General features: G+C 59.5%; 2 protein-coding genes across 2 annotated transcripts; one reads left to right on the top strand and one right to left on the bottom strand.

Moving 5' to 3' along the window:
* Positions 1-6341: 6341 nt before the first annotated feature.
* Positions 6342-11740, top strand: SLC2A6 (solute carrier family 2 member 6). Its single transcript, XM_054174405.1, has 10 exons — positions 6342-6513; positions 7491-7653; positions 7762-7968; positions 8874-8973; positions 9536-9747; positions 10015-10167; positions 10472-10580; positions 10849-11022; positions 11352-11497; positions 11577-11740. The coding sequence occupies exons 1-10, from the start codon at positions 6413-6415 to the stop codon at positions 11730-11732; spliced, it is 1521 nt and encodes a 506-aa protein (XP_054030380.1). The 5' UTR covers positions 6342-6412; the 3' UTR covers positions 11733-11740.
* A 4669-nt stretch (positions 11741-16409) lies between these two features.
* CACFD1 (calcium channel flower domain containing 1) lies at positions 16410-24367 on the bottom strand. Its single transcript, XM_009896210.2, has 5 exons — positions 24170-24367; positions 19756-19828; positions 19115-19240; positions 18210-18317; positions 16410-17644 (listed from the first exon to the last, which is right to left on the bottom strand). The coding sequence occupies exons 1-5, from the start codon at positions 24291-24293 to the stop codon at positions 17551-17553; spliced, it is 525 nt and encodes a 174-aa protein (XP_009894512.1). The 5' UTR covers positions 24294-24367; the 3' UTR covers positions 16410-17550.
* Between the last annotated feature and the right edge of the window lie 2013 nt (positions 24368-26380).

The following is a 26380-nucleotide window of genomic DNA, read 5'->3' as shown; positions in this document are numbered from 1 at the left end:
GGGGAGGAAGGAAAAGGAGGGGGGGGAAGGCAAGGCCAAAAAAGAGAGCAGAAGAAGCAGCCCAAGGTGGAACCACAATGTTTATAAAATGGGTCAGTGAATTATACAGACAAATATTTTCCTTGTGGATGCAATTACTTCCTGGAGTTGTTATTCCACAGATGCCGGAGCGCGCCTCGGGCAGCTCCCATAAAGGCTTTACAGCCTGCTCGGTCCACAGTAGCAGGGCTGGAGCGGATTGAGCGGCCCTGCTTCGAATTTGTCAGCGAAACCGCAGGGGCTTTGCAGCCGCCCGGCGCAGCCCGGCCCCGGCCCCGGCGCAGCCCAGTCCCGGCCCCGCCGCAGCCCGGCCCCCGGCCCCGGCGCAGCCCGGCCCCCGGCCCCCGCCCGGCCCCCAGCTCAGGGCTCTCACAGCAGGCTCTCCCCGGGCTGCACGACACCCCTCAAGGCGCAGGGAGCCCCCGGAAGGGGCCAAGGCCCCAGCGGGGATGACAGCTGCCGCTGCTCTGCCGTCTGAGCCTCTGGCGAGACCTCGCTCGGAGCGCTGCGCCCAGCTCTGGGACCCCCCCGAGGCAAGAGGGATGTGGAGCTGATGGAGTGGGACCGGGGGAGGACACAAAGAGAGAATAGGATGGGTTGGGATGGGATGGGATAGGGTAAGATAGGGTAGGATAGAACAGAACAGAATAGACTGGGCTAGACTAGACTAGACGAGACTAGAACAGAACAGAACAGAACAGAACAGAACAGAACAGAACAGAACAGGATTCACCAGGTTGGAAAAGACCTTTGAGATCATCCAGTCCAACCTCTCCCCCAGCACCATCTGATCAACTCAACCATGGCACCAAGTGCCTCATCCAGGCTCTTCCTCCAGGGATGGGGACTCCACCACCTCCCTGGGCAGCACATCCCAATGGCCAATCTCTTTCTCTATGACGAATTTCTTCCTCACCTCCAGCCTAAACCTCCCCTGGCACAGCTTGAGACTGTGTCCTCTTGTTCTGGTGCTGGGTGCCTGGGAGAAGAGCCCAACCCCCACCTGGCTACAGCCTCCCTTCAGGGAGTTGGAGAGAGCAAGAAGGTCTCCCCTGAGCCTCCCCTTCCCCAGGGTTACCTCCCAGGGTGCAGGCATTGGCAGGTTCCCAGCAGATGCTGCACAGCATTGAAGTCCCATAGGACCTCAGAGAGCCTCACCCTCCTCCCTGAGGCCATTCCCCAAACCCCCAGTGAGGCAAAGCATCTATGAGCAACCACAGAATTATCAGGGCTGGAAGGGACCTCAAGGCTCAGCCAGCTCCAACCCTCTGCCATGGCCAGGGACACCTCACACCACAGCAGGTTGCTCACAGCCACCTCCAGCCTGGCTGCAAACACCTCCAGGCAGGAGGCTGCCACCACCTCCCTGGGCAACCTATGCCAGGCTCTCACCACACTTATGGGGGACAACTTCTTCCTCACATCCAATCTCAATCTCCCCACTTCCAGTTTTGCTCCATCCCCCCCAGACCTATCACTACCTCTCCCCACCCCACCACCAGCAGCAAACACTTTGCCAAAGGGAAGAATGGAATGGAATGGAATGGAATGGAATGGAATGGAATGGAATGGAATGGAATGGAATGGAATGGAATGGAATGGAATGGAATGGAATGGACCAGGTTGGAAGAGACCTTTGAGATCATCAAGTCCAACCTAAGAAGCTGCCTTTCCCCTCTACCTTTGCTCCTAGCTCCAGGGCTGGGATCATAGAACCATGGCATGGTTGGAAGGAACCTTTCAAGCTCCTCTAGTCCAAGCCCTCTGCAGTCAGCAGGGACATCCCAGGAGGATGTGTCCCAGAGCCAAGCCATACCCAAGGCTGCAAGAGGTTAAACCAAGGGTTACACAGCAGCTCCCTGCAGACCCCAGCACCCCACTGCAGACTCCCCACAAGCTTTAGTCCCCACTATCCCATTTTAGCCCCCAGCACCCCACTTCGGACCCCCCAGCACCCCACTGCAAACCCCAGCATCCCACACAGACAACTCAGCACTCTGACACAAACCCCAGCACCCTGCTTCAGACTCCCCCAGCACCTCAGTGCAGACCTCAGCATCCTACTGTGCCAGTATCCTACTGTGGACCTCTCAACACCCCACTGCAGCCCTCAGCCTCCCACTGCAGACCCCCAGTAGCCCAAAACAGACCCTCAGTATCTCACTGCAGACCCCCAGTAGCCCAAAACAGACCCTCAGTATCTCACTGCAGACCCCCAGTAGCCCACTGCAGACCCCCAGTATCTCACTGCAGACCCCCAGTAGCCCAAAACAGACCCTCAGTATCTCACTGCAGACCCCCAGTAGCCCACTGCAGACCCCCAGTATCTCACTGAGGCTACCAGTATCCCATTGTGGACCCCACAGAGCACCCATCCAAGCCCTGGCTGCTGGTGCAGTTCATCCCCACTGCCCCCCACCCCCAGTCCCCCCCAGCCACCCCAGGCCTCCTGATTTGGGCATTCTGGGGGTGCTGGAGGCAGAGTGCTGCTCTCAAGCTCTCCCATCTGGTCCTCATTAGAGGGGCAGACAGCCCAGTGTGGGAGTCAGAGCCCTGATCTCCTTTCCAGTTGGTATCCATCAGCAGATGTACAACAAGTGGCAGGATATTTCAGGGGGGGTTGGGGTTGGGTTTGGTTTGGGGGTGGTTTGGGGGTGGGTTTTTTTCCCCAGCTGGAAAAAAAGGAGGCTCAGACACCAGGGCTGGAGCTGAGGCTTTGCTGGTTGCAGGTCCCAGAGCAGCAGCTGCAGCAGCAGCAGCAGCAGCACAGTTCCAGCTCTGCTGCACTGCTTTGGGGTTTCTTTGAGCAAGGCCTTTGCTGGAAGAAGTGGGTGATGAAGTTAACAGCCTGGGAGGCATAATTGGCTCACATGAAGTGGAGGAAATGAGCTGCTTTGGGTTGCCCTTTGCAAGGAAGGAAGGAAGAAAAATGAACCCCTGGTATCATGTTAACCAGGACAAAGGCACAGAGGGAGCCAAGGCAGGAGCAGGCAGCAGCTCTCAGGAATTCAGGGGGAGATTTGGCCCCCTGAGGGTAAAGAAATCCAGGCCTGGCCATCAAAGGGAAAGCATGGAGGCATGGAAGCACTGAATGATGGAATCATGGAATCATAGGATCAGAGTCACAGAATCATGGAAGCACAGAATCAGTAAGGTTGGAAAAGAGCTCAGAGATCAGCAAGTCCAAGCTGTCCCCCAGCACCTCCTGACAACCAAACCATGGCACCAAGTGCCACATCCAATCCCCTCCTGAACACCTCCAGGGATGGGGACTCCACCACCTCCCTGGGCAGCACATCCCAATCATGAACAACTCTCTCAGGGAAGAACTTTCTCCTCACCTCCAGCCTAAACCTCCCCTGGCACAGCTGGAGACTGTGTCCTCTTGTTCTGGTGCTGCTTGCCTGGGAGAACAGCCCCAACCCAGCCTGTCCCCCACAGGGGAGGTTCTGCAGCCCTCTGAGCATCTTTGTGGCCCCCTCTGGCCCCTCTCCAACAGCTCCAAGTCCTTCTTGTAGCTCTTGGGGGCTCCAGAGCTGGACACAGCCCTGCAGGTGAGGTCTCACCAGAGGGGCAGAATCAGCTCCCTCGACCTGCTGGCCACTCAGATCCCTGCAGCAGAGGGCTGCACAGGCCAGGGCTGTCCTCTAGCCTCTCTTGGAGGCCAGGAACAGCCTTTCCCAGCACACTGAGAGTGAGCTTTTCACAACCTGCCACACCATTATTTTTTCTCCCCCTCCCAGAGCACTGAAGCAGCAGCAGCCTCTGCTCCCCAGCCCAGCAGCTCTCCATCACTCAGCACCCCCACGCCAGATCCTGCTCCACATCCATTTCTCAGTCTGTTAGGCAGAGTCATTCTCTCACTCTGTGTTTGGATACTTCCAGAGCCATTCCCATCCCTCCCAGGCACATCCATCATCAGCCCTGCAAGGCACCACCCCATCCCCCCCCCCCAGAAAAATCTCTTTTCCATGCTGCTGCTGCCCTGCCAGGCTCTGTTCTTCCACTCTGCTCTCCTCCATCCCCTGAGAGACATTTCAGCAAGTCCTGAGTCCAACCAGCTCGGCAGGGGGCAGCCTGAAGAGGTGCTGACTGTCTTCCTCTCAGGGGGGAGTGGGGTGAGGGCTGCAGCTCAGCACAGCTCCGATGTCTCTCTGCCTGGCTGGAAATGCCAACCTGGGCTCCAGGCACAGAGGTCCACCCAGAGCTGGGGCTGCAAGGCAGCGTTTGACAAAGCCCTGAGGCCTTGGGAGGCTGCAGGGGGGAGCAGCTGGAGCTTGGAGTCCCCAGGTGCCCTGTCACAGAGGTGCACCCAGCCTGGTGCCAGCCCCCACCTTCACTCCACGATGCCCCCTGGCACCCTGCAGCCACCAACCTCCTCCTGCCTGGGCCTGGGAACGTGCCAGGGGTTGGTCTGCTGCCTGCCCAGAGTGGAGGCTTTGTTCCTCCCTGCTTCACCCTCCAGGCTCTTACTGGCCACAGAGCTGTGGGCTGGGGAAGGCATCAGAGGATTGGTTTGGTTGGAAAAGGCTTTTTCAGACCCTTTTCAAGCCCAACCCTCAACCCAGCTGCTAGGTCACCACTGAACCATGCCCAGAGCCCAGGGCATGGCCACTGTGGGACCAAAGAGGCACTGCTAGCCCAGGGGACCAACGGTGCTTGCTGGTGGAGAAGGTACCCAGGATGCAGGCTGGCTGGAGGATGTTGAGACTTCCCTGCTTGGGCCAGCAGGGCCCTGGGAAGCTGCTGGATGAGCTGGCCCTGCCACCCTGCCCTCCTGCTGCATGACTTGGGGGCATCACAGCCCTGAGTCAGCTGTGAATCCCCAGCGCCCATCAGATGCTAAATGCAGCACTTGGTGGCTGGGGAAGAGGAACCAGAGTGCACAGAACAAAGAGTGTGGCAAGTCCTGGCTGCCACCAAAGTGTCACTGAAGCTCCCACACAGGCTGGGGGGGCAGGGGGGTGGTGCAGAAACCATCCTGGTGGTCCCCAGAGCAGCAGGGCCCAAGATGAATGATGGAAATGAGGGAAGCACTGCAGGGAAAATCTTCCCCTGCCAATCAAACCCAAGCTCAAAGCCAGCAGATGTGGCCCCACATCTGTTTCTCTCCAGCCTTGCAGCCCCCCAAGTCCTGCAGATGCCCCAGCACGGTGCTGCTGAGCTCTGAAGGGTTGGGGGCATCAGGCTGAGGAGGCAAAGGCAGCCCAGGGCCCCTCAGAACTGCACCCCATGGGGCAGGGAACCTGCCCTCGCCTTTGCCTTCCTCCTCAGTGCTCTTCATCCCCCTCAGCTGCTCCCTCTGCCCCCTCCACGCTCACCTACCTCTTGTTCCTTCTTCTTCATCTTCCCCAGGGTGGCTGTGGAGGCTCTCATGGATGCAATTCAGCCTCCTGAGAGGCAGCAGCAGCTTTGGAGTTCCTCTCCAGGAGGGATGGAGCCCTGGCAAAAGGACATTTCTGGTGGTGGGAAGGGAAGGGCTCTGCCCTGCTAAGTGCCACTGCAGGGGTGGGTTTGGTAGCACGTTGAAGGCTGGCCACAGGAGGAGGCAGACTCCCTTTTTGCCAGGAGTCCCCTGGAGAAGGCAAGGGGGGATGGGGACAAGTCACTGCTGGGCAGGCTCCCATTGGACTCCAGAGGAAAATTGCTCCCCATGGGAAGAGCTGGATGCTGGAGTCACCTCCCAGGGGAATTGCTCCCCATGGGAAGAGCTGGATGCTGGAATCACCTCCCAGGGGAATTGTTCCCCATGGGAAGAGCTGGATGCTGGAGTCACCTCCCAGGGGAATTGTTCCCCATGGGAAGAGCTGGATGCTGGAGTCACCTCCCAGGGGAATTGTTCCCCATGGGAAGAGCTGGATGCTGGAATCACCTCCCAGGGGAATTGTTCCCCATGGGAAGAGCTGGATGCTGGAATCACCTCCCAGGGGAATTGTTCCCCATGGGAAGAGCTGGATGCTGGAATCACCTCCCAGGGGAAGCAGGGGGCAGACTGAAGGCTCAGCTTGGCAGGGGGCTGGGCCAGCTCCTTTCAACTCCACCATCACCTGGGAAGCTTGGACCAGATGACCCTCGGGGTCCCTCCCTTCCAACCTGGTCCCCTGGGATTGGTGTGGTGGTGTGTGTGGGGCAGGGCTGGGTGAGGGCTGCAGGGCACCCTCATCTCCCAGTGCCTGCTGCCTTTCTGCCCCCTCCCACTGCCCTGCCCAGAGGCTGGCTGTGAGCCCACGAGGGGCAGATTTCTGTGATTAGGCAACACCAGCAGCCTCTCCCCTTTCACTTTCTGCTGCCTCCTTCCTCCCTGGCCCCACAGCAGCCCTGAGCAGCCAGCAGCAGCACCCAGAGCGTGAGGGGCAGCAGCCCTGGCACCGCCATGGAGCCCAGTGCCAGGGAGCCCCTGGTCAGGACGGGCAGCTCCTCCTACCAGACCTTCCCAGGCAGCACCAGCAAGAGGCTCGACAAGGAGTACCTGAGGTGAGGGCTGGGGTTGGCTCTCCCTGTCCTGGGAGGCATTGGTGCAGCCAGGGAGCTGGTTTGGTTGGAAAAGGGCTCTAAGATCATCAGCCCAACACCACCATGGCCATCAAACCACATCCCCAAGTGCCAGGGAGAGCTCTTCGTGCTGCTGTCGTTGCTGAGTTGCCTTCAGGTGGGGTTTCATCCTGCCCAGGGTGGGGGGAGTCCCCCTGGGAGAGCTGCAGGTGGGACTGCTTTGGGGCATTCAGCTCTCACAGAGGCATTAGGGTCCTGCTGGTGGGCATGGGGACCTTGACCTGCCTGCTCTGGCTCCCTGAAGGCAGGATGGAGGGAGGTGGGGGTTGGTCCCAAGGCACAAGGAAATGGTCTCAAGTTGCAGCAGGAGGGCTTTAGGTTGGACATTAGGAGAAAAACTCCTTGCCCAAAAGGGTTGTCAAGGCCTGGCCCAGGCTGCCCAGGGCAGTGCTGGAGTCCAAAGCCCTGGAGGGGCTTCAGAGCTGTGGAGGTGTGGTGCTGAGGGCCATGGGTCAGTGGTGTCCTGGCAGTGCTGGGCTCAGGCTCAGACTGGATGGTCTGAAAGGTGTTTTCCAACCAGACCAACTCCCTGGTTGCATGAGAGGAACCCACTCCCTGCTCCTCCAGGGCAAGCTGCCTGGGTCCACGGTGCCCCCCAGCTGCAGCTTCTGCTTTTCCCGGCTGAGCCCACTGAAACCCGCCCAGCACGGAGGGAAAACCTCGGTGGTGCCCGAGGGGAAAGCCTCTCTGCCCCCCACACTGAGGAGCAGCTGCTGCTCCGCTTGCAGAAGCCTCCCCCCCAGCGTGGGGCTGCGCAGGGCCATTCCCTGGGCGAGTCCCCCCGGGGGTGTCGCAGGAACCTCGGCGAGGGCTGGAGGAAGCCGCAAGGCAGAGCCACAGCTTCTGCCGGGGGAGATAAGTGAACCCAGGACGTCCTTCTCACGCCACCCCTCCCTCAGGAGCCTCCACAACGAGAGGCTCTACCTGGCCGTCTTTGCCGCGGTCCTGGGGAACTTCAGCTTCGGCTTCGCCCTGGTTTATCCCTCCCCTGTGATCCCTGCGCTGGAGGCTCACCCCGACCCGGCCCTCAGGCTGGACCAGCACACAGCATCCTGGTTTGGGGTAAGGAGCTGCGGTGTTCTCCCCGCCAGGAGCGGGGCGCGGAGCTGGGGAGGGGGCACGCAGGGGGAGCCCGGCCCCATCGAGAGCCCTCTGCTTGTGTCCCCGCAGTCGGTGTTCACGTTGGGAGCCGCGGCGGGGGGGCTCAGCACCATGCTGCTCAACGACCTCCTGGGCCGCAGGCTGAGCATCATGTTCTCGGCAGTGCCCTCGGCCCTGGGGCTGGCCCTGCTGGCTGGCGCCCAGGGCTTCCCCATGCTGCTGCTGGGTCGCATCCTGACCGGCTACGCCGGCGGCGTCACCTCCGCCTCCATCCCGGTAATGCGCGGCGCGGGGAGCCCGCTGCGGGGCTGCGCGGTGGGACGGGGCTGCGGGTCAGGCTGGGCAAGGGGAGGCTCCGGGGAGAGCTCACAGCAGCCCTCCAGCGCCTGAGGAGAGCTGGGCAGGGACTTTCATAAGGGTCCTGGGGGGAGAGGGTCGAAACCGGAGCAAGGGGGACTGAAACTGGACATGAGGAAGGAACTCTTTCCAGGGAGGGTGGGGAGACACTGGGACAGGCAGCCCAGGGAGGATGTGGCTGCCCCCTCCCTGGAGGTGCTCAGGGCCGGGCAGGATGAGGCCTTGAGCAAGCTGGGCTGGTGGGAGGTGTCCCTGCCCGTGGCAGGGGGTTGGAACTGGATGAGCTTGAAGGTCTCTTCCCATCCAACCCATTCCAGGATTCTAGGCTGACCTTTGAGGGGTCCCTTCCAACCCAATGCATTCTATGACCTCGGTGCTTTCTGGAGGCAGCAGGCAGAGCTCCAGGGCTGCAGCTGGGGGGCTGGAGGAGGGAGCTGTGCAGAAAAGGGAAGGCAGGTTCCCCACGCCTGCCCTGCTCCCACCAGCAGCTATTTCCTCCTGTGTTTACCAAACACTGACCTCACGTTGCACGCAGAGGGGAAGGCAAGAATTGAGTAACCCTGGGGCATGGCTTCACGGTGCTGGGAGCCTCTGTGCTGCTGCAGAGCTTCCTCTCCTCCCCCCAGGGTGAGGCAGTGGTGCCTGCAAGGCTGTCCTCTCCCCCTGCCAGGGCCAGCCAGGCTCCCACCACAAAGGGCAGTTTGGGTTTCCCCTGGCCCTGGTGGACGTCTGCCAGGTGGCAGAGGCCAGGCTGCGGTGGGGATGGCTGCGGTGGGGCTGGCTGGGGGCTGCAGCTCTGCTGAGTGTCTGTGGTCCTGCTCCAGGTCTACATCTCTGAGATCTCCCACCCTGGGGTCAGAGGCATGCTGGGGGCTTGTCCCCAGCTCATGGCAGTGCTGGGCTCCCTCATCCTCTATGCACTGGGCAAGTATCTCCCCAAGACCTCTCCTCTTCCTCACCCAGCTGGTGGATCCCTGCCCCTTGCAGCCAGCTCCCCACCCCCACGGGTGGGCAAAGGGGAGCTGGAGAGGATCACCCACGCACAGCCCACCCCTGTGTGTGTGTGTGTGCTCAGAGGGATGAATCCACAACCCCCCTGGCCCCGTGGCTGGCAGCAGACCTGGCTCCTGCTGAGCTTTCATCTCAGCCTTTCCTCCTCACAGAGATGCTCCAGCCCCCCTCCCCTCTCCCCCCCCCCCAGCATCTCTGTAGCCTCCTCTGGACTCTCTCCCTGTCTCTCTTGAACTGGGGACCCCAGCACTGGGCTCTTGCTGCAGCTGTGGCCTGGCTGGGCTGGAACTTGCCCAAACTGCCCAGCTGAAAATGCTTCTCTGCTGAGACAAAAGCATGCCAAGTCTCTCCAGTTTTACTCTTTTTTTGCCCCCATTCTCTTTATTCAACCACAGTTTGGGGGTGCCCAGGTGCAGACCAGGGCAGGACCCTCCCCTGAGTGCTTTCTGCTCCTGACTGTGCTGCTCTGCTGCAGGACTGGTGCTGGACTGGCGCTGGCTGGCCGTGGCAGGGGAGGTGCCTGTGCTCATCATGACCATCCTGCTGTGCTTCATGCCCAGCTCACCTCGGTTCCTGCTCTCCCAGGGCAAGGAGGGAGAGGCCCTGAGGTCCCTGTGCTGGCTGCGGGGCAGGCACACAGACTACGGCCGGGAGTACGAGCAGATCAAGGACAGTGTGAGGAAGCAGGTGAGGAGGCTCAGCTCCAGCAGGGGCAGCCTGCAGAACCCAGCCTCCAGCAGGCAGCCCCAGAACAGGCAGCCCCTGAGCCACCTTCTGGGTGCTGTGGTGGCGTGGACAGGGCACTTGGGGACAGGGCTGAATGCCCAGGGTGGGCTCAAGAGGAAGCTTTGGCTCAGGGATCTGAAAGGTCTCTTCCAAGCAGGACAATTGCAGGATCCTGTGCCTCCCCCCGAGGTGGTAACCACCTTGGCTGTCTGGCTTTGTCCCCTCCAGAGCCAGAGGGTTTCCTGTGCTGAGATCAAGGACCCCTTCATCTACAAGCCCATCCTGATAGCAGTGGGCATGAGGTTCCTGCAGCAGCTCTCCGGTGTCACCTGCATCCTCGTGTACCTGCAGCCCATATTCAAGAAGACCTCTGTCATCCTGGTGAGCCCTGGGGCTTGGGCTGTGCTTGGCCTGGCCTGGCTCCAGGGATGGAGCACAAGGCTCCCAGCCCTCTGCAGCTCCAAGACCCCAGCTGGGGAAGTCTCTTTCAAGGCACTTGGCAGCAGAAGGCTGAGGGAGGATGGGGAGCAGGGCCGGCCCCACCGCCTCCCTGCCCTCCTCTGGCCTCTGCCTGCAGGAGGAGAACTGGGCAAGGGCAGCAGCCAGCATCAAAGCAGCACCTGCAGGAACCTGCCCTGTCCCTGGCTCTCCCATCTCAGCTTCCCCACTGCTTCTGTCCCTGCAGAGAGCAGAGTATGATGCGGCTCTGGTTGGCTTGGTCAGGCTCTTCTCGGTGGCTGTCGCTGCTGCCTCCATGGACAAAGCTGGGAGGAAGATCCTCCTCTTTGTGTCAGGTGAGTCCCTCCACGCTGCCCTGGAGGGGAAGCTCTGGCCTGAGGCTTCCCAGGAGCCCTGCAAGCAGGCAGGAGTGGAAACTTCAGCCACACAGGCAGGGACTAGAGGAGCTCTCTCTCCTTTGGTGGTGGCTCAGCTCCTGAGCAGAGATGTTCGGGGGGCTCAGTCCCTGCCAGAGAGGGGACCACTCACCCATCCCCAGGGGATGGGTCCCCCAAGGGGACCACTCACCCATCAGCCCCCCTGGGCTGCTGCATCTCTCCACAGCTGGGGTCATGCTGATCTCCAACCTGACCATGGGGCTCTATGTCCACTTCGAGCCAGCTGCTCTGAACGGCACCGTGGCCAACGAGACCCTGGGCAGCTCTGCCAGGCTGCCTGCTGAGCCAACAAACTACATCACCCTCATCCCCCTCCTGGCCACCATGCTCTTCATAATGGGTAGGTGCAGAGAGGGAGCCCAGCACCCTCAGCACAGGGCTGGGGGGGGGCCATGTTTCTCAGTTGCAGGAGGGTGGTATGGAGCAGGGAGTCCAGGCCTGGGGGTGGAGGGCAGGCAGCTGTCCCTGGAAGAGCAGGAAAGGTGGCAGCTGAGGTCACTCTGGGGACTGCCTGAGGACTTGGCACTCTGAAGACTGAGTCACTTTGAGGACCTGAGAGCATGAACAGGAGGGAATGGTGGCTGGTGGGGGAGCAGGACAGCATTGCACAGGGGCTCCTCACTCCTCTGAGGGCTTCAAAGCCTCACCATAGCCCTCCTCCTCCTGCAGGTTATGCCATGGGCTGGGGCCCCATCACCTGGCTGCTGATGTCCGAGATCCTCCCTCTGAAAGCTCGTGGGGTGGCCTCAGGCCTGTGTGTTGTGGTGAGCTGGCTGACAGCCTTCACCCTCACCCAGTTCTTCCTCCGAGTCGTGGTGGGTACAGCCCCGGCACAGCGCCCAGCAGCTCCTCCTCAGACCTCCTCTCATGGCTGCTTTCTGTGCCACTTTGCAGGACAGCTTTGGCTTGGAAGTGCCCTTCCTCTTCTTTGCTCTCATCTGTGCTGGGAACATCCTCTTCACAGGCTGCTGTGTGCCAGAAACCAAAGGCAGCTCCCTGGAGCAGATTGAGTCCTTCTTCAGGACTGGCCGCAGGTCCTTCATGAGGTAGAAAGCCACCACCAGGGCAGGCCACACGCTCCAGGGCAGCCAGGGGACACTGGTGCAGCTGGAGCTGCCCACTGGGGCTGCCCACTGGAGCTCTCTGCAGAGGCAGGGGCAGAGGTGGCAATGATCTTCTCACTTTGGATATTGCCAGCTGGAGCTGTACCTTCTCCACCCAGCACTCCCTCTTGCTCTGTGGGGAATGTGTGCAGGGGAGGTGTGGGAGCAGGGAGCCAGTGCCAGGCTGGAGATAAAGATGTCCTGGTAAATACAGAAGTGTGGCTGCAGGCCAGAGACAGACCACGAGCATCCCTTGCTCAGCAGCCACCAAAGCAGCCCAGGAGCCTGAGGGCTTGGCCAGGGCTGGCAGCTGTGACCGTTGTGGCCACAGTCCAGCACCCAGCTGCAAGAATAAAGCAGTTCTGCCTCCAGGCTCAAGCTGCTGAGTGAAGCTTTGCAGTGAAGGGTGGGATGGGAGAAGCAGAGCAGGACTGTGGCAAGGGGGCCACAAGAGCCTGAAGCTTCCCAGGTGGGTCTGGTGTGCTTAAGGACCGTGAAAGAGGCAGAGCCAGGTACAGGGTACAAAAAACTGCCAGGTTTTATTGCTCTACACCCACACAATTACACAAGGAGCCTAAGGAACAAGACCAAGTGCAGCTGACAAAGAAAACCCAGGAGAAAACAACCAAGAGGAACAAACATTCAGCTGCAGTGCAAGTGATCCCCTGCAGGAGGGACAGGGGGGGACACTCACAACACCTTCTGCTCAGGGGGGGTCCTTCCCACCACAGGGTTTTACTCATCCCCAGAGAGGAAGGAGGCTGCATCTCCATCACTGCTGTGTGTGGAGCCTCCCAGCTCCATCCCTTTGAGACTCCAAGTGCATAGTTAGCAGCAAAGCCCCTCCCTGGAAGGGGTCCTGGCCAGCTTGGCTGGGGCCTCGAGCAACCTGCTCCAGTGGGAGGTGTCCCTGTTGGAACTAGATGGCCTTCAAGGTCCCTTCCAACCCAGATCATTCTATGACAAATGATTTTCTGGTTGCTCTGCAAGATTAAGAAACTCCTTACATTTCTTTTTAGAGCCTAGCCCAAGGTAAAACACAGCTGCAGGAGGTGGAACCAAAGGCCTTGCAGAGCATCACATCCAACCCAACTCCTCCCAGAAAGGGCAGCACGACAAAGGCTGAGCTGGGAGCTGATTTCTCCAACCTCCTGACATGCAGCTGGCACTCCAAGGGCTGCTGGAGATGTTTGTGTCCTGGGCTAGCCTGGCAGAGCTGCCCCAGCTCCCCAGGGAGGCCAGCTGCTCTGCAGATCCCCTGCAGCAGGAGAGGAGAGAAGCACCTAAGGGAAGATGAGCTGCAGCAGGGGATCCATCTAAAGCAGGCTGGGAGAGAGGAAGAGACTTGGGCCAAAACCACAGGGGAAATTCCCCAGCAGATTTGACCTCTGCAGCTGAGAACCATTTCCAGAAAGCTGTTCAGCCCTGGCTGGAACCAGGCTGCTTCTCAGCAGGGCCTGAGGAGGAGAGGTCTCAGGAGCCTCTCTTTTCCACTGACCTCCTGAAGGTCAGGCTCTCTGGCAGCCCTGGGCTAGAGCATTCTCTTGCTCACATGGCTCTGGACCAGGTCTTGATTTCTTCAGTTCACTGAGAGCCTTCCCTGAAGACAGGGAAATGGTTTTGGTTTCCTGAAGGGGGGTGGGGGGAGAAACAAAATGACCAAGATGAATTGAGCTTCCCAGGGCTCAGCCTCAGGAGGAAATGCCCAAAGAGGAGATGAGGTTGGGCTCTTCAGGTCCTGCAGGAGCATTCTCTGAGTGATCTTCCTTCAGTAGAGGAAGTCTGAAGGGTTTTTTTTTCCCCCCTACAGCACTGAGAGGCTGAGAAATCACAGTGGCTCTTTGCAGAGGTAGCATGGTCTGTTTATTCACTGCACACACACAGAGTCCAGCTGGTGCTACACAATCAGCTCCTGCCCAGGGCAAGGAGTTCTGGGCATGCAGCAGAGCCTGAGCTGATGCTCTTCACCCCCCAGGGCCCAGTGGAGCTGATGTGCACAAGTGCTGCCAGCTCCACGGTTGAAGGGGAGAGGGAAGAGCTGCCCCCAGTGCAGCTGCACCTGGGGAAGAAGGGCAGAGCCCAGGCAGGGAAGAGGGGAACCATCCACTGCTGAGTGCATGTGCTGCCAGCACCCACACCTGGGGGACAAAACTTCTGTCCCATCACCTCCCAGGAGGCCTTTCCAAGACCTGCCAAGCAGAAGCTCTTCCAGAGGGCCCCTGTGGCTTAGCCATCCAGCTTGGGTGCTGTCAGCAGAGCTTGGGGTGAGCCTAATAAAATCTCTAGAGCAGGGCTTTGAACTTGCTCTGTCCTCACACAGCTCCAGGCACCCTGGGGGTGCCTCTAAACACAACTACCAACCACCACTGGCACATCAACTACTGTGATGCTTCTACCCTAGAGGTGCCTTCTAGCTCCACAACAACCAAACAAGCAAACAGGCAGACAATCCAGGTTCTGGCCCACAGGGAGGGGAAGCCACCCCCTAGGTGTCACAACATCCCTCAGAAGCCATGGGTGCTGTCACCAAGCCACACCTGCAACAAGGACAGCACCTGGCTTGCTTTCAGCTGCATCCCAAACTCCCAGGAGCCTCACCTGCAGGGGCACAGATCTGAGCATGGGTCTGAGGCACCTCCTGCTGCAGAAGGCACAGAGGCATTGCACAGACCTGCTGTGGGGGGGACTGCAAGCCCAAGGGGAGCAGCTGGACCTGATGATCCCAAAGGTCTCTTCCAGCCTCAGCAGTTCTGTGGCTCTATGATCATGGCCAAAGGCTCCAGCTCAGCTAAGAGTCCCTGAGGCCCATTTCCAACACAAGTGTTGGGCTCAGAGCTGAGCTCTGCAGCCTGGCAGGGCTGGTGCAGGCTGTTTGCTTGCCTTGGCCACAGAGTCAGACCCAACTGTCACAAAACACAGCCAGACAAAACTGCTGGTGCCCAAGGGACTTCTGTCCTTGGTGCCAAGGGAGCAGAGTGGACCTGTCCATGCCCTCCAGGTGACCTGGAGCAGTTACCTACCCCAGGGACTGCTGCTGGTCTATGGCATTAGGGGGGCTGGACCAGATGACCTCTAAAGGTCCCTTCCAACCTGAAGCATCCTATGAGTGGGACAAGCAGAGGCAGCCAGCAAGGGTCTTAGCAGCTCTCTGATTGATCAGTGTGGACACAGATCAGCCACAAGTGTTACTCTCTCAGCTCTGCTTTGCCTTTTGCCTCCTGTCCCTAAAGCTACTGTGGAGCTCCTCCCAGAGCAAAGCAGTCACCACCAAAGACATCAGTCTGCAGCATTCCTCTGCCAACCACTACCTAACCCCAGCCCCCCCTGAAATCAAAGCAGATGTCCTGCCTGCTGGGCTCTGCTCTTGAACCCCCCAGCAAAGGTCCTGCACGGGGCCAACACCACCAGCTCCAACCAAGAGCATCTGAAGCATTCTGTGAGCTGCTCCTCCTGCAGCCTCCCATCCCCACAGCCAGGAGCTTGTGGCCCCTGCACACACACCCACAAGGAAGGGCAGTGCCCCAGGGACTGTCTGCAGCAAGAGGGAGCAGCCCAGAGCTGGAGACTGCAAGAGCAGGACCTCGATTGAAGCAAGCTGCCCCTGGGCTGCTGGTGCCTGCCCTGTGTCCCAGACAAGCTGCTGTCAGAGCCCTGGGGGAGGAGGACTTAGCACAAAGTGGCTGCCCAGCATCCAGCTGTGTGTAACTGAACCCCAGCCACGTTCCTGAGTGGTGTAAATCCTCACACCTCCCTGAACTCCAAGGAGCAAACATCAGCTAACCCCAGCTGGCAGCTTAGCTCCCTGAGCTCCAGGGACGTGCTGCACGTGTGCCCAGCAAGCCCCTTCCAGCCCCAGCTCCGTCCCAGGCTCTGCCAGCAACGTGCTGGGGACACTCAGCTGACTCCAGCAGACACCAGACCAGCAGGGAGAGCATCTCCTAGAGACAGCCTCCCACCAGCACTGCCCAGCAGCCACAGGCAGCACCCAGCCTCCAGCAGCCTCTCCCAGCCCACAGCACGACCCCAGGGACTCAGAGGGGACCACAAAGTGTGGGTGGCAGCAGCAGCTCAGCCCCCCAGGGCAGGAGGGGAAGGACAGGCTGCAGTCCTCAGTGCCCCTGCTCCCCACAGCTGCTGCCTGCCCTGGCTGCTGAGTACAGACCCCCAGCCACAGCCCAGGTTTCCACCCTGAAGAGGGGAGAAACCAAACTTTGTCAAGCCTGTGGCCCAGAAGAAGACAAAGGGGTCAAAGGACAACACAAAGGGGTCAAAGGACAACACTTTCCAAAAGCATGAGAAACACTCTAAAGGCTGAAAAAGGATTTTACAGCATCCCAGGGCTCACCCTGGGCTTGGAGACCTCTCCCCCCAGTGACATGAAGCAGCCCTTTGAAGGACAGGATTCAGAGCACTCCTTTCTCCTACACCCAGGGAAACTGAGTCCCATCCAAACACTTAAACCACTAGAAATAAATTCTTGCCCCCTACCCTACTCAAAATGAGAGGCTGGAGTGTAAAACTCCAATAAATTAACCCCAGCCCAGCAGAAGTCACAGCGAGGAGAGGGAGCTCTGCACTCAGTGAGTTTTGTGCTGCCTGACACACAGGAAACAGAAGACAAGATGCAAAAGCCACTGGTGGAGCCTGGAGTGAGGATGCAGAGACATCCCAGCTGCCCAGCCAGCAAGGCTCCAGGCCCCTCTGTGCCTGCAGTGGAAGGATGTTTCACCTCCCCAGACAAAAACCCCTCCAGAGGTGGTCCCCAACACCACCAGCCCAAAGAATGGACCAGCCAGAAGCAAAGAGCAGGCCCCTGCTGTGGAGGGATGGGTGGTGCAAGCAGCAGCAGATGCAGGGAGTGAGAGGTAAGAGAAGAGAGCCCCAGGCTCACAAGAGAAGGATGCCCTTGCACACCAGCAGAGCATCCCCCTTGGCTCCAGCAGCAGCACCCTTCTGCAAGCCCTTATTTCCCTCCTGCCCCAGCCAAAGAGGGAGGCAGAAGCAAATTCCCCTCAGTGAGACAAAGTCATTCATTGTAATTCAAGTAGGTTGCAGGAGCTACCTGAGGCTGCATCCAGAGGAGGTGGGGACTGTGCTTTGTGGGTTCCAGGGTGTGCCCCAGCACCTCTGGCAGCTCCTCTGCAGATGGTTCTTGTCTCTACATGAGGTTTTTGCTGAGGTCTTTCCCCATGCATCAGTGCCTGTGCTGGAACAGCCTCAGTGGAACAAGGCCCAGCTTAAGCATCACCATCTGTTGCCAGACCCTGGCTTAGTGATCAGACCTGGGAAATGTGGCCTGTGCAACGGCAGCTGACCCCCAGGGTGTGAAGCCAGCAGCTCCCTGAGCCCCATGTGAGAGCAGCAGAGAGGCAGGGGGCTGGCACCTGTGCCCTGCCCACGCTCAGCCCACCCAGGAGCAGCTCCCCTGGCTGCCTTGTCCAAGGCAAGGTTACCTGATCAGGCTGGCAAAGCAGCCAGCACAGAGCCAGCACCACTGCAGCAAAGGAGAAAACCAACCCCAAACTCCATAAATTAAAAGCCAGGAGGACTGTGAGATGTCTGGGTGAGGGTAGAGGAGGAGAGAGACCAACACACTGAGGTCTGGCTGCTGGTGAGAGAAGAGGGCAGAGCCTGCCCCAGCCCCTGAGATCTCCACTTGCTGCAGTGTCCAGGGAAATCACAGGGTAAGGGAGAGGGGGGTGGGGAGAGGGGAGGGCAGAGGGGATCTCCACATCTTCACCATCTGAGTGTCCAGCTCAGGTGCTTCACAGAGCCTGTCCCTCCAGGGTCCCTGTCAGCTTCTCCTCATCCAGCTGCTTCTGCTGCTGCTGGATCCTGGCGTAGGTGATGGCATCTCCCCTGTGGAGACAAGGGGCAGCGTGGGCATGCCAGCCCCTGCTGCCCACCAAGCTGCCTGCTGCACCCTGCACAGGGCCCTCCCAGCCTGGGGGGTGGGTCTCTCTCATACCAAGGGGGAGACAGGAGACTTGCTGAACCCCACCAAAGCTGCTGCCTGTCCCCAGAGCTGGGTCCCCAAGTCCAACAGCTGCAGGACGAGAGCTGGGACCCGCAGCTGAGCTCCCAGGGAACTGCTTTGCCCCTCAGCAAACCTGAGGAGGATTTGAGATGCATAGATTCGTGGACTGGGTTGGGAGGGACCTTAAAGCACATCCAGTTCCACCCCCCTGCCATGGGCAGGGACACCTCCCCCCAGCCCAGGCTGCTCAAGGGGAGGAGGCAGCCACAGCCTCCCTGGGCAGCCTGCTCCACCTCGAGGGATGGCGGCAGGGAGGTGTCCCGCAGCAGCATTTACACCTGGAAGCGTGATTAGTGCAGAGAGGAGGGCGCAGGCTCAGGGAGGCAGATGGAGGGGAGGCTGGAGGCCCTTGCCCTGCCCTCCCCCCAGCAGGCAGAGCCCTCTTACTTCTTGCCCAGGGCGGAGAGGCCGTAGAGCACTCCGGTGCCGAAGGCGACGGCGTTGCCGAAGAGCGTGGTCAGCGTCAGGCTGAGCATCACCGGCACCACGGCCATCCTGCGGGAGACAGGCAGCCCTCAGAGCCAGGCTCTGCCCCCCACGGCTGCAGGGAGCCCCCACGGGCTGCCCACATGCATCCCAACCTGCCCCCCTGGGCTGAGCTCCCCGGGAGCAGCTGGGAGCCCCAGCCAGCCCCAGGAGGATTGGAGGTGCATGGAGTGGGTTGGGTGGGAAGGGGCCTTCAAGATCAGCCAGCTCCAGCCCCCTGCCACGGGCAGGACACCTCCCAGCAGCACAGCCTGCTCAAGGTCTCATCCAGCCTGGAACACCTCCAGGGAGGGGACACATCCACAGCCTTCCCTGGGCAGCCTGTGCCGGTGTCTCTCCACCCCCACTGTCAAGAACTTCTTCCTAATCCCCGCTCCCAATCTCCCCTGCTCTAATTTCCACCCAGTGTCCCTTGTCCTGGCACCCTTAGGAAATGTCCCTCCCCAGCTCTCCTGTGGCACACTTCACATCCTGGAAGGCAGCTCTAAGGTCTCCCCAGAGCCTTCTCTTCTCCAGGCTGATCTCCCCCAGGCTGTCCCTCTAGGGGAGGTTCTCCAGCCCTCTGACCATCTTTGTGGCACCCTCTGGACCCTCTCCAGCCGTTCCTTGGCCCCAGAAGCGGATGCAGTGCTCCAGGTGGGGTCTCAGCAGGGCAGAGCAGAGCGAAGGGGCAGAACCCCCTCCCTTGAGCTGCTGGCTACACTTCTCTTGCTGCAGCCCAGGACAAGGTTGGCTCTGGGCTGCGAGCACACATCACTGCCTCGTGTCCCAGCCTCCCCAGCACAGCCCAGGAGGAGGTTCCTCACCCGCAGTAGAAGGCAGCTTTGTGCCAGGGCCGCAGCCTGTCCGCCCTGGCAGCGACGGCGTTGGCGAACTCGATGAACTGGCAGCAGAAGGGAGCCTCACACAGGAACAGCACAAAGGCATTGAGCCTCCAGAGAGAGAGCAAAGCAGAGTCAGCCCCATGTGGCCCACAGAGAGGGCCAGCCATGCCCCCCAGCCCCTGGGGACCTGTGCTCCCTCCCCACCCACTGCTGGGAATGGGTTGGGTTGGAAGGGACCTTAAGGATCGTCCAGTTCTGACCCCCTGCCGTGGGCAGGGACACCTCCCACCAGCCCAGCTTGCTCAAGCCCTCATCCAACCTGGCCTTGAACACCTCCAGGGAGAGGGCATCCACAACCTCCCTGGGCAGCCCATCCCAGGGTCCCCAGCCCTGGACCCCCGGACTCAGTTTGGGTGAGGGCATCCCAGGATTTACCTTGAGATGTGTAAGAGAAGAGCCTGAACAGCACCTCCCCCCCACCGATGGAACAAGGCCTGGCAATCCACAGACCCTGAGGGGCATTTCCCTCACACCCAGTGCCCAACAGCAGGGCAGCTCTGCCCCTTGCCTGGTGACATTTGCCAGCTGAAGCTCCCCCCCCCCAGCACAGAGACTCTGCTCACATCATCCAGACGCCAGCTGCGATGTTCAGGGGGTTGATGGTGACACAGTTCCAGAGGCCAGCAAAGGCACAGGCTGGAAAGCAGAGAGGCTCTCAGTGACCACCCAGAGCAGCCCAGTGCTTCCCCTCCCAGCTCTGCCCTGCACCAGGACCTTGCAGCCACACCAGCACCATTCTGCTCTCCTCTCTTTTGGGCTGTTGGTAGAGCAGGGGCTGCCCAGAGGAGCCCTTGCCTGAGCCAGCCCCTCTGGGCACTGCAGAGCAGCCTGTGCAGAGGAGCACAGGATGGGGGGTGGAAAGGTTTGCTGGCCCTGGAGAGGTCTTACAGCCTCCCCTCTGCCTCATTAAACTTGCAGAGAGCTGCTGGCACTTGATATGGCCCCAAGCCACCGACACCAAAGGGCTGCTGCTGCTCACCTGGAACCTGAGCCCATGGCAAACAACACCCTGCAAAGCTCAGCTGAAACTGCTCAGCCCTTCCCAGCTGGCTGGGGGGGACCAGCAGCACAGGGAGGAGCAGCAGAGCTCCTCTGGGGCTGGCTATTCCAGGTGCCTGCTGGTGTTTTGCTAAAGAGGTCTCTGAGCAGAGCTGCTGTGAGCAGCCACAGAATTGTTTTGGTTGGAAAAGAGCTTTCAGATCATCAAGCCCTGCCCAGCACTGCCAGGTCACCACTGAACCATGGCCCTCAGCACCAGTTCTGCACAGCTTTGACACCCCTTGAGGGATGGGGGCTCAGGAAAGGACATTTCTGGTGCTTCACAATTAGAACAGCACCCCCAGAACTCTCCTCAGAAGGTGGCCGGGGCTGGGGCAGGACCCTGCCTTGCTGCACAGCACAGCAGAGCATAGAGGTCCATCCACAGCTGCACAGCTGGGCTGCACCAGAGAACCATGGATGGAGACCAGCTGCCATGCTCTCTAAGCAGGCTTTTTTTGCCTCCTTTTTTGCAGTCCAGCCAAAGAGAGGTGGTCCTGTCCTCCAACACCCCAAAACCAACCCTGGAGCCCCTGCAGGAAGCTCAGCTGAGCACCCAGCCCAGCTGCCAGGGGACCAATGACCCAGCAAGCCTGAGCTGAGCAAGTCCCCCAGTCAGCAGGAGCAGCAAGCAGCAGGGAAGGGCTCAGGGGTTGCTGATGGCAGGGACACAGAGCTCGGTGGTGGCTGCCAACAGCCACAGAGATAACGATTGGGTGACCTTCAGTCTCCTCTGCAGAGCATCACATCCCACAGCAGCCAGCTCCATCCTTCTGCTGGGATCAGCTCCTGCCTCCCTCAGCAGCCAAAGGGGATGGAGCTGCCAGGCCAGGGACTTCTGTCTGGCAAACCAGAGGCCTGGTTTAAAATGCAGATAATGGCTTTAAACTGGAGGAGGGCAGACTTGGAGTGGAGATTGGGAAAGAACTCTTGACAGTGAGGGTGGGGAGGCACTGGCACAGGTTGCCCAGGGAAGGCTGGGGATGTGTCCTCCCTGGAGGTGCTCAAGGCCAGGCTGGAGGAGGCCCTGAGCAACCTGGGCTGGTGGGAGGTGTCCCTGCCCATGGCAGGGGGCTGGAACTGGCTGATCTTGAAGGCCCCTTCTGATCCAAGCCATTCTGTGGGTCCCTGGGACAGTGCTCAGTGGCATGCAAGCCATGGCACACAGGCAGCTCTGCCATTTGTTTCCCTGCTGTTGCATCCTGAATCCCTGAGGAAGCACAAACAACTGGGAGCTCAAGTGGTGGAGGGGGCAGAACACTACACCCTACAAAGGCTCTATTCATGTCCAGCAGCTGGTCAGTGTCCTCCACAGAGGCCTATTTTAGCTCCTGGAGCGTTTGACAGACGCCACAGACTCTCCTTGTCCTCTTACAAACAGGAACAGGAGGGAGAGAAGGGACTTGGCCAAGGTCACCAAGCCAGGAACAGATCCTGAATGTTGTTTGTCTTGGTTTCTGCTCCCACCCCTGGACCTTTCTGGCTTGAGGAAGTTGTGAGCTGCAGGTGCCTGCATGTGGGAGATGCTCCCTGCCAGCCTCACCTCCTCTAACAAACTTTCTCACCCTTTCTGCAGGGAATTGTTCACCCTCTGCAGGAAACAACCCAGCCCTGTAGCAGGACCCCAAACCAGCTGCTCCAAATCCTTGTAAGTGACTTCTGCTCTTTCACAGCAAGCTCTGAGGGCAGCAGCAGCAGACTCCAGCCCTGCCCTGCTACCAGCCACCCCTTGTCCAAGCTGTTCACCTTCACCAAGGGGATGCTGAGCAAGGAGCAATTCTGAAGAGGGCCACTGGAGGGTTGGCTCTTTCCACAGCCCCCCATTCCCCTGCTCCTAACAGGAGCCTGTGTCTCATGCTGCCTGAAGAGCCTCCTGAAGGGGACTGTCAGGGCTACAGAGCAAGTGGACTCATGGAATCACAGAATGCATTGGGCTGAAAGGGACCCTCCAAGGTCATCTTCTCCAACTTGCCAGCAGTCAGCAGGGACACCCCCAGCTTGAGCAGGCTGCTCTGCTCAGGGCCACATCAAGTCTGACCTTGAACATCTCCAGGGATGAGGCCTCCACCCCCTCTCTGGGCAACCCCTTCCAGTATTTCGCTCCCCTCACAGTGAAGAGCCTCCTCCTCACGTCCAACCTAAATCTGCCCTGCTCCAGTTTCAAGCCATTGCCCCTCTGGCCTCTTGCTACACACCCTTGGAAAGAGGAGTCCTCCAATCCTGTTGAGGTCCTGGCTCCTCCAACAGCTTCCTCTCCCAGACTCGCCCCAAGATGTGAAACTCTCAGCTGTGCTTTAACAAAAAACCAAGCCCTGAGCAGCCAGAGCTGTGAACAAAAGGTTGGGGGAAATAATCCAAGCACAATTCAGCTGCTTTGAAACAGGAAGGCAGAGCCAAAAACACATCTTCAAGGCTTGCCCTTGGTAAGCCACTCAAGAGCTGCCCTGGCAGGGGCTGAGCGACGCCTCCAGCGTGACCCAGCCCTCCCCAGCCCTTCACCCTCCATCCCTGGCTCCCCCTGAGCTCTGCATGGAGCAAAGGCACAGGGGGGAAAAGAAGTGTGCAGCCCCAGCCCGTGGGAAAGATGCTGCTGCTGCACTGAGCCCTGGGCTGGGACCTGCACCGGAGACAGGTCCCAGCTGGCCTCCTGGCCGCCGGCTGGGAGCGGCGGCGCTGAGGCCCCAGGCGGAGCGCGGCGAGGCCAGGACGCTTCGCCCCAGAAGAGCAACTCCTGCCCAAGCCTTTCACACCTCCGGGGTGTCAGCACCTGAGCCATAACCCGGTGAGAGCAGCACAACCTTTCACCAGCCCAGCCGAAACAGGGCTGCGAGGAGCCCGCCGGACCGCACCACGCGCTCCAGGGCTGGCTCTGAAGGCTCCGGGGGCTTCTGGGGCAAGTCTGGAGGCAAGGAGGAGAGAGGGAAAGGGGGCAGGGAGAGAGGGGGCTCAGCAGCCAAAGGAATAAATCAGGGCTGAGTGCAGTGGCTGAGCAGCGCTCTGGTTGGACTAGAAGTGGTGGACCTGAAGCTGAAGAAATTCTCCATCCTGTGCTCTGCAGGAGCTCAGCCTCGGCGGTCGTGACAGTCCCTCCTGCTTTTAAGAGCTATTAATCTCTCCACAGAATGTAGCAAAACAGCACCACAGGACAGGCTGATCTCTGGCAAAGTTGCAAGGACTCTTTTTGTTCCCCTTTTTCCCTGGGAAAAGGCTTCCCTCCCCCCCTGCCCCCCTTCAGCAGCAGGTAACAGAGAGCTCAGCCAAAGTCCCTGCGCTGCACGTCGGCTCCGTCTCTGTCGGCAAGACTAAACCCCTTCAAAACACACAACACAGACCCAGTCCATTAGCCCTGCAAAACAAGCCCTCCAAAAGCTCCCCCAAACCACAGGCAGGCTCTCTGCAATCCACAGGAGGAGCAGGAAACATCCTCCAGCAGTCAGGGTGGGGAAAGCAAGCAAGCTGCAGGAGCACACAAACACCTGAGCGCCGAACAGGATGAACCAACCCCCGCCACGGCTCCTCTCCAAGCCCCCTGAGCCTGACCCTGCTGAGCACCCCCAGCTAAATCATTCTGACCTGCCCACACCCCTCCTGGAAGGACCAGGGGCTCAGCTGCTGCTCCCACCCCTTCCAGGAGCCAAGAAGGACTCGCAGGTCCCCCCCACGATGTCCTTCTTCCCTGGTGCCAAAGTTGAGCAGCGCGCAAAGCGCACCCTGGCTCCGCCAGCTGCCACCTCCCCTCTTTGGGCACGGCCAGGACTCTTCCACCCACCCAGACCCAGTGTCTCAGAGCAGACACAGCCCCATAAGCCCAAGGGATTGTCATGGCCATCCCCCCTCCCTGCACCAAGGTGACCCCAAGAGGAGGCCAGCAGGCCCCGGCTGGCATGCAGGAGCGACCCCGGGGGTGCAGGCTGGGCTGGCAGGGAGGGCGATACTTACACAGGCCCCCGGTGACCCCGGCAATCCTGCAGAGCCACCTGTACCACCAGGTCATGCCATCATCACTGGAGGAAGCTGCTGCCTGAGGGGCTGCTGCTGGGAACTGCTCATCCTGAGAGCTCATGGCAGCCCAGCTCCCGGGGGGTCAGGAGGGCAGCACCACGCTCCCCTCCCGAGCCCCAGCGGCGCAGGACGTGTGCCCCCACCCCCGACACCGCCTCCAGGGCACGCTCTTGGCGCGGCCGACCCCGGAGACGCTCTCTAAAGCCAGCCTGGGGGCTGAGGAGTCTCTCCCTGCACCCCCATGGAAGGCCTGAGGCCCCAGCAGCCCCTCCAGGGCTGACAATGGAGGGTCTCTGCCCGCAGCAGCGATGCCAGCCGCTGGGGAGCTCCACGTCTGCCTGCGTATTGCATTGTGGGTCCCCTCCTCCGGCAGGCAGGGCTTTGATGTCACTCTCATTAAAAGCCTGCTGGGCAGAGTCCATCCTGTACATATTCATAAGCAGCCACACAGGCATGGACCCCATGCCTGGGGGTCTGGGGCAGGGGGGGGCACCCGAGCTCCAGTCCCACTTCCCTGGGTCGTCATCCAGGCTGGCAGAGAGTGCTGGGAGGAAAGGGAAAGATGAATTTGGGGATTAGAGGGGACTGAAGAGCTCTGCAGGGTGCTGCCCTCCAAAGAAGAGGGACACACTCCCCTCTGAAGGAGTGCAATCAGGGGGGTCTCCCTAATAAATTGGGAGGAGCTGAATGAAACCAGGTTGTTCTCCCTAATAAACAGGAGGAACTGAATGGGATCAGGTTGTTCTCCCTAATAAATAGGAGGGGCTGAATGGGATCAGGTTGTTCTCCCTAATAAACAGGAGGAACTGAATGGGATCAGGTTGTTCTCCCTAATAAACAGGAGGAACTGAATGGGATCAGGTTGTTCTCCCTAATAAATAGGAGGGGCTGAATGGGATCAGGTTGTTCTCCCTAATAAACAGGAGGAACTGAATGGGATCAGGTTGTTCTCCCTAATAAATAGGAGGAACTGAATGGGATCAGGTTGTTCTCCCTAATAAACAGGAGGAACTGAATGGGATCAGGTTGTTCTCCCTAATAAATGGGAGGGGCTGAATGGATTCAGGTTTTCTCCCTAATAAATGGGAGTAGGTTAATGGAATCAGGTTTTCTCCCTCAAAATCGGCAGCAGATGAATGAAATCAGCTTTTCTCCCTAATCAATGGGAGGAGCTAAGTGGAGTCAGGTTGTCCTCCCTAATAAATGGGAGGAGCTGAATGGATCAGGTTGTTCTCTCTAATAAAGGGGAGGAGCTGAATGGAATCAGGTTTGCTCCCCCCAAAAACAGGAGTAGCTGAATGGAATCAGGTTGTTCTCCCTAATAAATAGGAGGGGCTGAATGGATTCAGGTTTTCTCCCTAATAAATGGGAGGAACTGAATGGGTTCAGGTTGTTCTCCCTAATAAATAGGAGTAGGTTAATGGAATCAGGTTTTCTCCCTCAAAACTGGGAGCAGATGAATGAAATCAGCTTTTCTCCCTACTCAACAGGAGCTCCTCAGTGGAGTCAGGTTGTTCTCCCTAACAAATGGGAGCAGTTTAATGGAGTCAGGTTTTCTTTCTCCCTGCAGATGGAAATAGCTGAATGGAATCAGGCTTTCTCCCTGAAAAGCTGGGAGCAGCTGGATGGAGCCAGGTTGCTCTCCCTCAAGATGGGAATAGCTGACTGGGATCTGCTTTTCTCCTTAAAACCCCGGTGAGAGTAGAAGTGGGGACTTGCCAGTCCCACTGGCAAACTGTTGGAATGCAGACAAAAAGCCCAGGGGGACAAGGAAACCTTAATTCCCTGAAATCCTAAAGGAAGCAGCTGCATTTTTATTCCTTTTCCTCTTTTCCCCCCTCCCCCTCTCACCTTAAAGATGGAGCAGTCAGCGAGCAGAGCCCAGCCCTGCAGGCTGGGGGATCTGCAGCAGTAACTAGCAGTGAGGCTTGGGCTGCAGAGCAGAGCAGGAAGACAGATCCCATCTGCTGGGAAGGCTGAGGAGCAAGGGTGGCTCTGCATGAGCCTCTCCTGTCAGGCAGGCAGGAAGCAGAGGCCCAGTGCCTGCATCACCCACGCAGCGCAGGGGGAGAGCCCAGACGTCCAAGCAGCTCCTCGAGGGTCTTGCCTCAAGAAGCTACTTTCTTGCTCTTCCAGGAACAGAATGTG

This window comes from Dryobates pubescens, chromosome 29 (genome assembly GCF_014839835.1).
Source record: "Dryobates pubescens isolate bDryPub1 chromosome 29, bDryPub1.pri, whole genome shotgun sequence".
Classification (NCBI taxonomy): domain Eukaryota; kingdom Metazoa; phylum Chordata; class Aves; order Piciformes; family Picidae; genus Dryobates; species Dryobates pubescens.
Note: the sequence above shows the minus strand (reverse complement) of the source record. Positions and strands in the feature narration are given on the sequence as shown.